Source organism: Harpegnathos saltator, unplaced genomic scaffold, assembly GCF_003227715.2.
Source record: "Harpegnathos saltator strain DR-91 unplaced genomic scaffold, Hsal_v8.6 scaffold539, whole genome shotgun sequence".
NCBI classification, from domain to species: Eukaryota; Metazoa; Arthropoda; class Insecta; order Hymenoptera; family Formicidae; genus Harpegnathos; species Harpegnathos saltator.
The window spans coordinates 1,147,195-1,162,715 of NW_020230359.1; the positions used below are offsets into that span (position 1 = coordinate 1,147,195).

The 15,521-nt window shown below is 48.1% G+C and overlaps 1 protein-coding gene across 2 annotated transcripts in view; it reads right to left on the reverse strand.

Moving 5' to 3' along the window:
* ldd (lipid droplet defective) overlaps positions 1–15,305 on the reverse strand; it is a 38,453-nt gene extending 23,148 nt beyond the window's left edge. For both annotated transcript variants that reach the window (XM_019841614.2, XM_025303246.1), the window contains exons 1-18: positions 14,912–15,305; positions 6,457–6,550; positions 6,141–6,364; positions 5,845–5,987; positions 5,641–5,771; positions 5,140–5,525; positions 4,698–5,012; positions 4,351–4,606; positions 3,993–4,190; positions 3,684–3,898; positions 3,292–3,502; positions 2,782–3,173; positions 2,347–2,632; positions 2,077–2,271; positions 1,736–1,947; positions 1,340–1,524; positions 734–1,248; positions 225–620 (exon numbers count right to left, since the gene is read on the reverse strand). In XM_019841614.2, the coding sequence (XP_019697173.1) occupies positions 225–620; positions 734–1,248; positions 1,340–1,524; positions 1,736–1,947; positions 2,077–2,271; positions 2,347–2,632; positions 2,782–3,173; positions 3,292–3,502; positions 3,684–3,898; positions 3,993–4,190; positions 4,351–4,606; positions 4,698–5,012; positions 5,140–5,525; positions 5,641–5,771; positions 5,845–5,987; positions 6,141–6,364; positions 6,457–6,519 (4,323 nt within the window). In that variant the 5' untranslated portion in view covers positions 6,520–6,550; positions 14,912–15,305. The remainder of the gene's footprint in view (positions 1–224; positions 621–733; positions 1,249–1,339; positions 1,525–1,735; positions 1,948–2,076; positions 2,272–2,346; positions 2,633–2,781; positions 3,174–3,291; positions 3,503–3,683; positions 3,899–3,992; positions 4,191–4,350; positions 4,607–4,697; positions 5,013–5,139; positions 5,526–5,640; positions 5,772–5,844; positions 5,988–6,140; positions 6,365–6,456; positions 6,551–14,911) is intronic.
* Positions 15,306–15,521: the final 216 nt, after the last annotated feature.

The following is a 15,521-nucleotide window of genomic DNA, read 5'->3' on the forward strand; positions in this document are numbered from 1 at the left end:
CGATATAGAAGGCTCGATGCAAGGGGATTTGATGTCTTCTACCGATTCACCGATCACACAGATTATCGAATGATCATTGACGTTTCTCAGTGTTGAGTTTACGTTGTTGGAAGCGTTACAAATGGAGAGAGAATTTGCATCTACGATCTTCGAGTGATTCTAATGGCACTTTTGGCTGAAGTAGATCATCGATTAATTTGTATATGTTCACACGCTTTACGTACATAATATTCGTCGCTTGTGGCAGTCCTCAACAGCTGATAAGGATCGAAGGAGCACACCTTCTGTAGGAAATCCACCCTGTGTGGCTCGAACCAGTAATTAGAGACAAAGTGGGCAGTGCACATGGTCTTCCTGATATCCTTAAATGGCAGGAACTCGCCGGTGGTGTGGTTGAACGTACTGAGGCTGGCGACTAGCGCGATGGTCTCTTCGGGGTGAGCTTCCAGAATTTTCAGCATCTGCCGAGTGTCGCCGTTTTGCGTCAATTCCCACGTCTCGATCTTGTGGTCATCACGGATCTTCTCATCTTTCAGCGCGTCGTTAATGTGCAACAGAGTCTCCGATATACCTTCCAGCAGCAGTCTGTAATTGGCCCATCCTTGGTCCGGCTTCAGTTCCTGAAAAAAGTATCGGTCGATCGTTGCTCAAGGACACTCGACCGAATGTTCTCACGGCTCGTCGAGGAAGCGAGAAACGATAGCGAACACAATAATTAGCGATGAGCGTTTACCTCGTGGAAAGTGCTCTTCGAATGTCGGATCTCCAGCGTCTCCTTTAATTTGTGCAACATATCGTCCAAGTATTGCTTCGAGAAGGGCGGCTCGATGACTACGCCATTCCTGATGGCGAGAGTGATGGCTTTCGCGAAATCGTACAGGTCGCCGAACATCGAGACTATGTGAGATCGGTAACTGCTAGCGGGCTTGTTCCAGACCATCATTTCCACCATGTAGAAGTCTGTATACACGTTGAAGTTTTCGGGGTCGAGATCGCAGGTGAAATTCTTCAAAGTTCTGTAGTCCGCCACGCTCAAGCCGACTCTGGTGTCCGACAGCCAGTCGAACAGCGTCGAGCACGTAATCGCGGTGTTGTTCCTCAATAAACTCACGATTTTGTCGTCGATCGTGGGGTCGGATATTCCGTTCAACAACGTCGACAGGATATAAGGCAGCTGATCGTGGAAGATGGCGACGGGAGTTGTGCTGTCGAATCCCAGCAAGGACAGCAAATTGATCTTCCCTACGCCTGTGAAAGAAAGGACATCACAGCATCGTGCGATTGGCAAGGTGGTTTTTCTTTAAGCTTCACAGCACGTCGATATCATCGATTATTTTACCTTTACTCAGTATGTTGGTCGCGACTCGCGCACCTTTGTGAACGAAGTTGGAGACATACTTCAGAAGTATGAGCATGCGATCAGTCTCGTTGACTGTCGATCTCCAAATCTTACTGGCGGACAGATCGCTCTTGAATGCTTTGACCGTCTTGTCGATCTCCGAGTCGATATGATCCAGGATGCCCCTTGATCGAGAAAAAATACACTCCTTGTAACTATCAACCATCATAAAATAACGTATGCGTACATATAATATTTTGCGCGAGAGAGTCTCTAGCGTCAAATCGGAATATTCGAAGTGGGACTTGGGAATAGGATGTGATCACAGAAGTAGAATTCATTCAAGAACGTGTCATTTCAAGAACAACAAGTTATCTCACTCACTCACTCACTCACTTCGTATCGATAGACGACAGTCTCTGATTAATTATGTCGTTCCCTCCTTCCACGATTGTGTTGACGTATTTCTTCAAGTTCGGTTCTTCCGCCAGGACGACTTCCTTGGCGCTGTTTATCAGGTTGTCGAGCTTCTCCAATAACCGCCGGAATTTGCCGTAGCCCATCGTCCAGTTGAACGGCGGGAGATTCACGTTCTCTTCGTGGTCGAGCTTTAATTGTTCGATTGAATGCATGACGCGAATGACATAATTTCTATCTCGGTATCGTCGTATTTCTACACTCGGCTATAACTCAGAACATGATGTATCTAATCTCTGTTCACAGGATGCGTCACTCACCACTTTTCGAAGATTCTTCACTTCCGGCTGCTTCGTCCACTCCTTGATAAAGAGACCCGGATTGCAAGCGATACGTTCAATCTCCCGCACGATCTCGCGACTCTTGTTTCTCAGCTCCAGCACGCTGCCGACACTCTCGTTCATGACGCAGGGCCAGAGCCGTTCGCGCAACTTATAGTCCTCGACGACCGATACCTGGAAACGCATATCGTCCCCGATCGATCCCCCGATCCCTTATCGAACGACTTGAAATCGCGTCATCTTACTTACGATAGCCGGCTTCAGCGTGATCATGTCGATCAGGTCGAGGATGATCGGAGGCAAATTTCTCAGGAACGTGCCGACGAGTATCTCGGTTTGAGGCATGTCCTGCAGCACACTGCTGAGATTCACCTTGTTCCGGTTCTGCTGAATATCGTCCACCATCATCTCGGTCTTTTCGAAGATCACCGATATCGTCCACGCGACCCCGTAAATGTCCTGCCAGTGCTGTCTCCTCTGTATCCCAAACACCGGACTCTCCATCACGCTAAAGAGCTTGCAGATTAAACCTACGCTGCAGACATATAGCAGTGTGTGACTAAACATGCGCGTGAGCGGTCATCCGCGCGATCAGTTCCTCGCGCGTATATGTTCATCAACGATCCGACAACGGGAAAAGACTGCTGCCGACTGACAGCCGAGGGCGTTGGAAGCGCCTCTTACCTGATTTCCCACGCATCTTTCACCGTCACGTCCCTCGTCCACGCGAGCTCAAAGTCCCGCTTCAACTTTTCCATTCTCTTCGAGTCGTACCGCTGGTCCTCCCGACGCACCATCACGTCGATATACTGGTAAATCTCGATGATCTTCTCGTTGAAAGCTGTCCAATTAAATCCTCCCCCTTTCTCGTCTCCTTTCCAGCGAGCGATTCCTTCCTCGATGGCGATGTCGGTCACGTTCACCTCCAGACCCGCCTGCACCAATTTCGATAGGGAGCACACCAGTCCCCTGAGGAGCGTGGCGTTCGATTCCTTGGGAAAGTTCAACAGAGCCGGCGGATTCGGGTCCGTGCAGTGGGTCTTGGTGAAATTCGGATACGTCAGGATCTGCAGTGTCTGTTTAACCGAGAGCATTGCATTGAGAGACGCCGATCCATCGCAATCGCGCGCGCGCGTGGTTCGGCAATCGAGCAGGAGAACCCGAGAGAGAGAGAGAGCGCGCTTCTCAACTGACCTTCTGTCTGTCCGTCACGGTGAGGTAGAACGACTCGATCAACTCGGCCTGGTGCCGGGACACTTCCGTGATCCAGTTGGCGGAATTAACGCGCAGCATGCGCAGGATCTCTTTCGCCAGTATGTTCATCTTCTCCAGGTCCGGTTTGATAGTCACGTAGGACAAGCTGCTAGAGCCCACCATCTTCGCTACGCTCAGATGAATCCCCAGACTAGCGGGGCAAAAGAGACGGGTGACGTGAGATCGTAAGAAGCGGGAGCAGTAGAGAAAAAATCTCTTCATCGAGATCGCTGAAGAACGCGGATAAATTGCGCTTTCCGCTGAGATGCCGATGGCTAATCGTCGCGACTCGATGGTACGTGATCTCGTGCGCACCAGTGTCATGTACTCACATATCCACTCTGCCTTGAGTTTGCGTCTCCTCGAAGGCTTTAGCCCAGTCGTCGTTGACCCGGAAGACGGACCAATCCAAGTATTTTACCTTACGCGCGTCCAAATACGCCACGAACTCTCTCACGTGCCTCACGACGGACGTTAAGTTTGTATTCTGGATCCTGACGGTCTGCTTGAACGCCATAGTGACCAGGGTCGATAGAGTGTCGCCCATCTGAGGAGTCGATAAAGATCGATCGAAAAGTGGGCTTAATAAAGCGCGTCGTTATTCGACCGCGATAGAGATAAGTTTACGTCGCTGCACGTACGATCCTCTCGAATTTGTCCAGATCGAAGCTGTCGTAGACATCGGCGATCAATTCTTTTCCGGAATCGCTGCAGAGTAACCTCTCGATCTCATCGGACTTGTCTTTGAACTCGACGAAATTGTCGAATATCTCGTTCGTCACGTTCCTACGACAGAGTACTTCGCCGGGTCTCGCTTCGCGCAGATCTTCTATCAGACGCTACGGGAGGAATATTCAATAAATCACAACTGACTTAAACGGCCGTCGTAACAAAGGCGGAAGACGTCCGGGCATCTCTCAGCTGGGAAAAGGTACAATGGTCCCGTGCGCGAGACGGGACGTGCATAATGAACCCAATATTACCCGTGCGCAATATTACCTCCAAGAGATCCAGTCGCGAGAAGGACCGAATGATCGTCCTGTACACGTTGGAGTCTAAATTCGTCAGGATCTGCTGAACCAAATCCTGATGTTTCCTAGACACCTCGTACAGTCTTCTCAGAGTGTCTTCGTGGAGAACTGCAACGTGATGAGTCATTTGCACGATGTTATCCATCAGCGACACAATGTACGTCATCGAATTCACTATGTTCTCGTGAAAGAAGTTTCTGAGTCCATCGAAAACTTCGGCGGCCCTAAACACAGGATCGCGTAATATAATATTACGCGCGATTAAACATCGCGGTCACTTCGTATCTCGTACGAAGAGAGGAAGGCTTTGCTCACAGCTCAAAGTCGCCGACGTGGCGTTCCAGCAATCTGTCGGTGAGCTTGACGCCGTCCTGTAGGATCAAGAAGGACAGATCCAATATCTGCGTGATATTGTTGTAATTATCCGCGTCCGAGGCGAAAGTCTTTATCGCTCCTCCCAGCCGATCCATCACGCTGAAGAAATCATCCGTGGAATTGAGTTTGCCGTACTTTAGAACTTCCTTCACCATTTTTAGCAGTCTGCTTATTTTCAAAAAGCCGCCACGGGCAGTGGACCAGTCCCGTTCTTGCGTAAACACAGGGTCCAAGATAACAATGGCTTTGTTGATGCTGAAATCGGAACAGCGCGTTCACACACGTTTCCTCGTCGAGCTATCGAGCCGAATCCGAGACATTAAATTCGGAGATCGGTGAGATCGCAACCTCCGATCTGAGGGAAAAAACCGATCTAACTCACAAGCCGAGGTCGATCTCCTTGAAGGTTACGTTTTCGAACGCCAGGATCATCCTTGGTAGCCACTCGCGCAGTCTCAGGTACTCGGGTACGTACTTCTTGGTCGTTTTCAGATCCAGAATGATTTCCGTCGCCCGCTTCAGATCCTGAAAGAAGTTGTAATGACGAAATTGCGCCATCGCGCGGTCCACCATCTCCAGCAGGCCGCTAAAGTCCAGATGCTTCGAGAGATTCTCCAGAATGTCGGGGATCGCCTTGGAATCGATATTGCACAAGAGGTCTGAAATTTCCGCGTAATCCTCCTCTCTGGGCACAATCAAATATTTCTTCAAGCTCTCCGCCGAGCATACGACCCCGTCGATGTTGGACGAGCCGAAAGTTTGGATCAGCTGTAACACGAATCGATGAGAGAGAGAGAGAGAGAGAGAGAGAAAGAGCGTGTCATTCTCCCTTTATCTTGCAAACACTATCTTGAAGACAAATCACGTTAATCATAATACTGACATATATTAATTTCACCGACAACTCGAACAATCCATCAATCAATCCCTCCCTCGCGTTCGGCATTTGGGATTTCAGCAGGTCCTTGATCTCCTTGTGATTGTTGAACAGATCGCCCAAGAGAATCCCCCTGTCTATACGAACATGTTCTCATGTATCCAGTGTATCGAAATGTGTTCAATTACCACGCCGGATCACGTGTCGTACCGAAAAACGTCTTGATCTCCGGCTTGGTGAGAATCTGCGCCATCGACTTCAGCAGCTGTATACTCTGCGGCAGCGTCTCCACGGCGGAGATAATCGTCATGTTATTGAGCATTGGCTGCAGATCCGTCATTAAAGGGCCTAAACTGTTGTTTCCAGGGGAGAACGAGAGAATGAGTCGCCACCCCGTGGGAGGACTTGAGCGGTTTCGCGGTTAACGTGCTAATTCGCCTAATGAGAGACGCGAACAGATAGCGAAGCGTAACGACCCGGTGTAATCTGACCGTCGCAGGACTCACGTGGCGTTCCTGTACGAAGGCACTTCCTCGTATTCCGCCAGCGGGTCGCAGGGATTACCGACGCTGCATATGTAACTCTGCACGAAAGGCAAGAGCCCGTCCTGCGGCATTGACCTTGCGGGAAATTGACATGTTGGATAATATTCCGGGTCGACGTTATCGCGCAGCGTGTAGAGGAGCATGAAGACCGCCACCGGCCAGAGAAAAACCAAGGCTAGGATTCCCTAAAATAAGATGGAGGTCGTACAATCTAGAGGAGAAAGGAGAACTCCGCCCAAACGAACGACGGATATCTCGTCCAGTTATGTCGACTCACCGGCTGCCGCTTGCGTATAACGTAATTCTTCCAGAGAAGAAGCCCGAGCTGATCGACTTTCATCTTCGCGATGACAGCCGCGGACTACGCGACGCTGCAACATTCCCCGGAGATACACGGCGGCATTAGAGAGATGGTAGAACATAGTTGTCACTCAATGTTCTCTGACCCTTTCCGGTGCGTGATCTGATACGATTTCGTAAAAGGATTTGTATGTTCTTTCGTTTAGCCGCGCGATCCTCCAATCGACGTTTGTCTCACTGCGACATTTCGATGTCGGTACAACAGTATAGTACAGTGACCGGCATGATAGCCTTGTACAATTTTGTACAAGTGGGTTATTAGGATCTTTTAATTTTACGCAATAAATCGACTTATTGTCTGATTGATTGATTGATTATTATTCAAGGTAGAGAGAACGATCCTGCCAGAGCGTACATTTGTCACAATGATAGCGATTTCCGTTAATGCCTGGAAAGTCTGGTAATTCGTACGATTAGAAAATACTAGTAAATGTCTACCACAAAGCTTTGGAAAATGGCGCGTCCCTGCCTATAAAATAAAGTGAATTGTGAAATTTGCAAGTGTATTTCCCGATCAAGCTCCCGTCTTACGTACGTTTAAAATGTTGAACGATCTGTGTGACGTCGCGTCACGCGACAAATCAGCCGCTATTGCGACAACACATACCGAGCGCGTTTTACGCGCGGCGGATTCTTACGGAATAGCCGAGATTCTGTCCGAATGAAGAAGAAGAACAAGAAGAAGCGAAGAACAAGAAAGCCGCACGAGCCGAAAACCTGCGAGGTACAATGGAAAGTTTCGCGAGCTCGCGTGTGCGCGAGCCGTATACTTTTCCGTCTAGGGTACTCGAAACGTGTGGAATCCACTTGAACTGAGTGCACTCGCAAAAATACTGCCGGTGAGTGGTGGCCTATCAGAAAATTTTATCGCGGCATGAAGAAACAGCTGAAAATTTCTCACCGTTCGTTCTGCCGCTCGCGTCTTACGTATCCCCGTAATGTCAGACGGGTACAATTACGTGCGAGCTGTACATACCGCGGCGAATCCACTTTCATTGCGAATTCACTCTCGAGCCTAATGCACTGCGCGATGAACGGCGCTCTAAGGCTCGCTGTACCGCACAACAACGGAAGAATATTAAACGAATCGAGACATCACTCTTGCGCCGTCGCGACGCGCCGTTTAGATAATTCAACGGATTTCATGTTTCTTTCGATATTCACCTATATCGAGGGAAAGAGAGAGAGAGAGAGAGAGAGAGAGAGAGAGAGAGGCAGAGATGAAAATAAAAAGTATTAGGTGTATGCGAAAACTTTGGTCCTTTTTTTCAGTCCTCTAATGTAATTATTTTAAATTGAAATATTTTCCCGCCATTTCTGTTTTCGTAAGGTTGGTGTGTGAACATTCTAAAGCGGCACTCATTACGATTCATTAGTGTATATAACTTTGAAAATAACAACTGATACAATGAGCGACGAGAAACTTTGTACTCGGTAGATTGCATTCGATATACGATTCCAGCGAGAGAAAAATGCTGCTGAAGCATGCGAATCCATTTGCTCTGTTCTTGAGGAGAATATCGTGACCCACACGATATTCTCCTCAATATACGTGCAAATATTGGTTTCGTCGCTTTAAGACGATGATTTTGGCGCGAGTGTGATCGTCCGCGCTTTGGAACGCCACGAAAGCTTGAGGCCGACAATTTGGGAGCGAAGTTGAATGAAAATCCGTCCCAAACGCAAATAGAATTTGCAGGATAGCTCCGGAAATTGATCCAGCGATAGTTTCGAGGCGACTGCGTGAAATAGGAAAAATTCAGGAGTTGGGGAAATGGATGCCGCATGAATTGTCGCAAAGCAGCGTATTACCGCCGATTGAGTACGTGCGTTTCATTGCCTCCCAGACAACGCAAAAGAGATTTTTTGTCAAAATTTGTTACCGGCAAGGAAAAATGGATTATGTATGGCAAAACTAAATATACATAGCGAAAAGGTTCTTTTGCGCATTTGGTAAGATGCGAAAGGTGCACCAATGAATCATAATGAATGGCGTTTTAGAGAATTCAATATCAATCTTACAAAAACATGAAACGGCGGTGGAACATCTCAATTTAAAACAGTTACATACAGAGGACTGAAGAAAAAAACTACAAAACTTTTGCATACGCTTAATAGGTTTCCTTACGTCGCACGAACTACATATCGCCTCGTTCCAATGGTACTCCTTTTATGATTAGCTACATCGTAGACCCAGATTATTACGCCGACGATCGAATTGTTGGAAATGCGATAGAGGGAAAGTAACGTACTTGTAAAGCAATTTGTAAAGCTTTGTTCTATAAGCATGGAAGTCACACACACACACACACACACACACACCGCGCGTAACTTGTATCCCGCTCATTACAAATACCGCACCGATTAACATGTGTGATAACGCGTGGATTTAGCAGCGATATCGAATCAACCGTGTTCAATCTTTCATGCCGAGATTGTCAGACACACTTGCCAGAGGAATGTGTGAAAATGGCGTTTTACACCGACGAAAGACTATACCTGCACTAGCAGCAGCCTGCCAAAAGTGCACACGTGAGAACGACATGGGAATTCGATTACGCGGAGGGAAACGAGAGCGACTGCTCTTTCAGACGTATTCGAGTGTACATAAATCGCGCCAGGGTTCATGGCCGTCAAATTCTGAGTCAAATTCTCTCCGCGGAGCACGAGAGCAACTACGACTTCGATTCTCGTCTAGCGCACACGCACCGAGGATTCCAATCCAGAGGACACGTGCAAAACGCGCGCCTCACGACACGCGGCTGTAATTCCGCGGCCGCGGCCGCGAGTCCACAAATCGCACCGTTACGCTGCAAGCGGCTGATTTAAAACGCGCGCTTCATTAGTCACGGCGATTTGAGACCGCATTGTTTCGATTCGCCGATAATATCCGTTCGCGCGAGCCTGAGGTGGAGCATTCTCACGCACCCATGTCGCTGGCGAACGTAACGCTGGTGAACGTGTAATATCGGCGAGGAGGCGCGGGGGCAGGCAGAGAGGAGGGGAAGGGAGACGGATTACTTATCGAGAGAGCGATATCGAAAATAAAATCCGCCGCGGCCGGGAGGAAGCCGGAGCAAGTGCGACAGCGAGCAGCGTGACTAATTTGCGTGTCCGTCGATGCAGCTGCAGCCGGAAATGCATACTGTCCTGTCGCGTGCTGCAGCGACAGGATGCATTACGGAGATATGGAGCGGTGAACCGAGCGGCGCGATTCCCGCGCGCGCGCGCAAGGATAAAACGCGCGGCAGAAGTAAGCATCCCGCGCCGATGTTCTTTTTTCGAATTACCATTGCAAACGCGACGTCATGTCGTCAGAGGACCGACGCGTGCGTCGGTCATTTTGCTACTTGTTATGGAAACGATTAATGTTGCAACTAGTTTAGCTGCTTCATCGCTCTGCGGATTACGGGTTTCAAATATACAAGCGAAGAAGAGAAAGCACAAATATCAGATTTTACGACGAACAAAAAGTTGCTCGTTGTGCCAAGTGCGAACGCGACTCGCGTCGAGCAGAATTAAAGCACAGTTCCACGTAAGACGGTAGTTATGAGAATGTTGATACAATCGCGTGACCACCGGAAGCAGGATTCGATCCGACATCGTAATTCCGTGGAAAACAGCTCCGCCGATTCCTTCGGAGCGTTTGACCTCCAAATTAATCAGCATTTATGGCATTCGCTTGATTTCTGGAAGGAGACACGACGACCGGTCGCATGTGTGCAATTATACGAGTTTCATAAGATATCGAAGACTCGTAGTAATACTCGCAGACGTAGTAATTATTGATGTGGAAATCCTTGCTGATGAGTGCTTATTATTAGCAAAAACACAGACAGCGCGGCTGCACTTACGAAGATCGTCATGTGAACGTGACGCGATTGATACACCGAAACGCAGGAGCGTCGTCGTCCTGAGTCCGCTTATTCCGCCGGACATGAAGTCCTCCATTCTCGCGTCTCGCCACGGGTAAAACAACCAATGTTTTGCCGCTAATGAAACGCAAAGAGAGACCACTCCCGATGCCGGAGCCGGACGAATACATAATCAATAAGATCAAAATAGCGCTGCGACGCGATTCGTACGGTTGTGCTCCGGACAATCGCGCGCTCCTTCGCTCGTCTGCAAACGCGCCCTATAAGTACTCAGGAAGGTACGAGCGCGTCTATGCAAAGAGCGAGGAAGCGCGTAAAAGTTCGTAAAAGTGTAACCGATTGTAACCAATCCCATTAAAACTTTCGAAAGTCGATCTCGGGCTCATCTGGAAGTTCGTCTGGAAGGGGATCGACGCCGAGGAGAATTCTCGTCCCCGAATGATCTCGGACTCGCTTGCGATCGCGTTGTCCTTATTGTTATTATTGTTATGTCGCTGTTATGATCATCGCGTCGCGTCGCGACGTATATAAGAGTCGTGTGCTATCGACGGGCCGGTGTTTCCTCCTCTCCTTCCGAGGAGGAAAAGATTAAGAGAGCTCGTTTGGGAATCATGATGCGAGCTCTCGTCATCCTTCGATAATTCGCGACAGTCTCGCGCGGTCGTAAATCAAGATCAATTTACATCGACGGGTCGCCGCCGACGGGCGAAAAGATCGCTGTTGCAACTGTCAGATTTATTCAGTGACCATGAATTGCAGGCAGGTTATCGTCGTTCGCACCGCCGCGCCGCGCCGGCGGGACCGGACTTCTGGTCGCGCGGAAAGTCGAGCAAAAAAGTGGCATTCCGCTCTACGCGGCCGGAGAGCTTCGTTTATTAACACACCACGGACAACGCGCACTTTCACTGGATCCGTGTGCAGTTATGCGAGTCGTGACTACACTGCGGCCGCGCCGCACTGCGCCCCCCCCCCCCCTCCCAACGCGGCAGCCGTAGAACAATCGCTGCGTTTACGTGTAGACTCGACGACGCCCGCTCTTACACGCGTTCGAGCATAAATTCGGTCTATAAATAAATTTCGGCCGTGGGTGAGCACGAGTGAGAGCTGCGAGTCCGTGCCGCGAACGCGCCACGTGGAAGATCGAACGCGAAAGAATCATTAAGCGCCTTTCTCCCCCCCGCCCCCGCCCCTGCCCCCCTTTTTCCCTCGTCTTCAGCTGGCGACAACATCGTGTCGCCCCGACGACGACGATGACGAGGGATCATTTCTTCGCCGCGGTTCTGTCGCCCGCGTGTCGTCCATTGTGCGACGCAACAATCGCAAAATTGATGAAATATTAAACGGCCGACAAACAGTGACGGTAATTTATCGCGCTAATGAGGTCGCGAGCGATCTCGCCGAGGCGACGCGCGCGCGCGCGAGCCTGTCATAAGGATTATCTTAGAGATCATTCTCTTGTAAAATTAAACAGAAACGGGTGAAAACGCGACAATGAGCTGCGTTAGATTCGCGCGTCGCGGTGCGGCGCGTCGTTAGCCGCTCTTTCCCGCGTTTTCCAGCTGAAGATCCGGGACTCGTTTATCAACATGTGAGACACGACGCGCGGTGCTCGAATATATGCCGGTGTCACTGGTACGTAATTATTATACACGAAAGTGACCGCCATTGCGACACAATTGCGAAATACGCGACGTGAAAAAATCTATGTGTCTTTCATAAGCCATCGACACATGGACGAATAACAACTGATCGTCTCGCAAGCAAATGATGCAAACGATGGAGCACAAACACAGATACATAAACGTAAAACTTACATCATCGTGTGGCATAACAGACGCTTCGTTATAGAAGGTATAAAAGAAAAGTATAAGAATCAGTCGCAATAGGAATGTTAATCTTGATCTTGGGATGACAAAGAGAGCGATTTTAGGAGAATCGCCCCGACTTTCGTCTCGCTGAGTCAGCAAATTGACATGTCCGTCCAAACATGTCAGATGCGAATGCATATGTGCTTCTGCCAACATACATCACTTTCGGGCCGAAAGTTTAGAGTTCAAGGTCGCCGACATCGCCGACACTGCGATTGACTCAGCGCGCTAAATTGCCTCTCCTTTTTAGGACAACGCGACAAATAAATAATTAATTAGCATGTTTTATCCCCAGGTAGATCCCAGAACAACTTCTCGGGACGTGAAATTTGCCTTCTCGGTAGGAGGCCTCTGAAATTATGTGCTCACTCAATTGCATTTAAACGACAAATAATACAATGAATATGGAAGACAGAAAGCGACTGGAGTTACGCAACGAGATCGCAACGATTTTAATCGTGACGTCTACATTTACATTAATTAATTTTACATTATATTTTTACACTTTTAATGAATGTTGATAAATCTCCGCAATGACAAATGAAATGATATACATTGCTGTCGAGAACGCATGTGCAATTAATTTAATGATTAACAAATCAATGTTCTTAACAAACTGTGCATCTTCGTGAAATTGTAAAAGATCTGCATCAATACTCAATATTCAACGAAATTTTATGTAAAATATACGCAATTATACAAGCAGGATAAAAGGTTCGACCATTTTACTACAGTTAATGAAAAGTAATATGTTTGTTTATGTACATGTGCACGTTAAACGGATAAAAAATGGTAATATCACAAGTCCAAGTATATGAGATTGCAAATAAAGTGAGAATTGATTGCATCAAGGAGAAGCGATTCAAAGCGAAATCCTTCACAGTTGTACAAACGACAATTCATCCGCGCGAATGTGCGTCATAAAAGCCTAAGAGGACGCGACAAATGCGAGAAAAAAAGCACCTTATGTTCTCTTTCTTTTAGCAACTCGAGATTTATATCTCTTGAGCGCGGAAAAAGAATGGACTTCTTGATAAACACAAGAGATGCGGAATCAAAGAATGAACAATGAAGCAATCACAACAAACACTCGGAAAGAGTCTTGCGCGAGGACGCGGCACCAAAAGGTGCAAGGTTGAAAGATCGGCTCGGAAAACTACGAGTCGGATAACGGCAGTGAGAGGAAAAGAAAGAAGATGCGAACGCGTAAGGTGAACCTTTGACTCATCTAAAAAGTAGATGAGAAATCAGATGAGCGCGCTCAGGTGGGAATGAGCGAGTATCATCGACGGCTCGTCGCAATGCCGTCGTGTGTGTGTGCACATGTCACACACACACACACACACACTTGACAGGTGCGAACTCAAGCGTAAGTCGAGCTCGAGTTCTGTTGCAACGTATGCGTCGCGTGAATGGCGAAAGTCTTACCAGGTGGGAAGTTCAGGGACACGCGACGACCACACCAAAGGACGACTCTTGGTGAGGTGCGCGTCTCTTCGCTTTTCTCAGAAACCTCGGCGCGAGGTCGCATCGGCAGCTTCGGCAGCTGGTCGAGCAAGTTTCCCGATCGTATCTCAACGTGTCTCGAGACGCTGGACCGAGTCTAAACGAAGATGTAGCGGGAGGAATTTTCAATGCGTAACGATCTGCCGTAAAACCCGTTGGCCGCTTGCTTTGTCATTTATTTCGGTCTGCGCGTGTTTGTTGTTGCGGAAGCGAGGGGGAGTTCAAGGAAGGGAGGATTTCGATGGATATACCTGTTCGACAAGGGAAATGACCTTTCTTACAAATTTTCAAAGCAGGGAGAGACTTCACGCAGGTGATGCCTGTTGTGCTGGAGCGAGCGCAACACACATCCTTTGTAAGCGTATCTCGGAGAGAGAATCGTTAGAAACGAAGATTCGACAGCAGTGAGTATCTCTACAAGCTTGAGTTGGAGAATCCCTCACGGATGCGTCGAATTAATCTGTATTATAAATTAATCGACAAATAAGCGATGCGGTTCTCTTCACTTTCCGCCTTGGAAAATATGAAGTCATAAAATATCCCACGTCTGATCATAACTCTGTTTTCCAAAGTAATTCTATTACCGCTTAACTTTATGTGTGAGATATGTGTATTAACGCAATTAGATATACATTTTTTTAATATTTTAGATGCGTATTTTATTAATATATATATATATATATGTGTGTGTGTATATATGTATATATGTATGTATATGGGTATGAAAAGGGGATAAAATTATTTAAAATAAAAATAGGAAATAATCTTAAATATTTTGTGCGCGAAATGGAAATTTACTTCAAGTACAACAAACATGTATTCTTTCCTCGCTTACTAGTGAATAAATTGAGACGACGTAATAATGCCTCGAGACAAGAATATAATAATAATAAGAGATTAGATCGATGGACCTTGAGGAAGCAAATATCAACGTTCAAGAACGATGAATAATTCACGTCAGCTTTCGTGTTATGATTATCCGTACGAAAGGAAAAAACGGGATAATCAGCGAGCGAAGTAAATATTAATAATAACGTTTGAAAAATTAAAACTCTTTGTTTTCTCTGTCAATCGTTCTTGTGGTACGCGCGATTGAAGGCTTACAAATCAACCATATACTCACGAGCTTGATGCAACCAATGCACTCCCCGGCTCTTCCTCGTTGCCGCAGATAAAGTCTATATATGCAATGAAGTTGAGTAAGCCGGTCGGCCTGCCTGATCCCGTTTTGATCAAAGCGCGTCGTTGCTGACAGCGACGCGCAAAACAGCGACGTCAGCCGGCGATCAGCGATCGGTTCCGTGGTCCACGCGGACCTTGTCAGAGCACATCGCGCACCCCGAGAAGCAGCAGACCGGAGAACGAAACCTCGGATCAGGACGCGGTCAGGACGCGCGCGCGATTCTGCGTGAGCGTGGAATCACCGATCGCGGACAACGCGCGGAACGCAAACGAAAGCGAGCTCGTCCCGGTTTGCTCTCTTCTTCTGCTTCTTCTTCCTCCACCTTCTCCTCTCCTCCTCCTCCTCCTCCTCCTCCTCCTCCTCTTCCTCCTCCTGCTCTTCTACCTCTTCTTATTTCGCGTTTTTTCTCAAGTGTTCTCCTCTCTCGACGGCTGAGGCCGGCTGAGACGACGGAGACCGGCGTTCTTGCACACTTGAACGACGGCCGGGACACGACTGTTGCCACCACTATGATCCATGACCACGTGGACCTTCGAAGTGCTACACACTA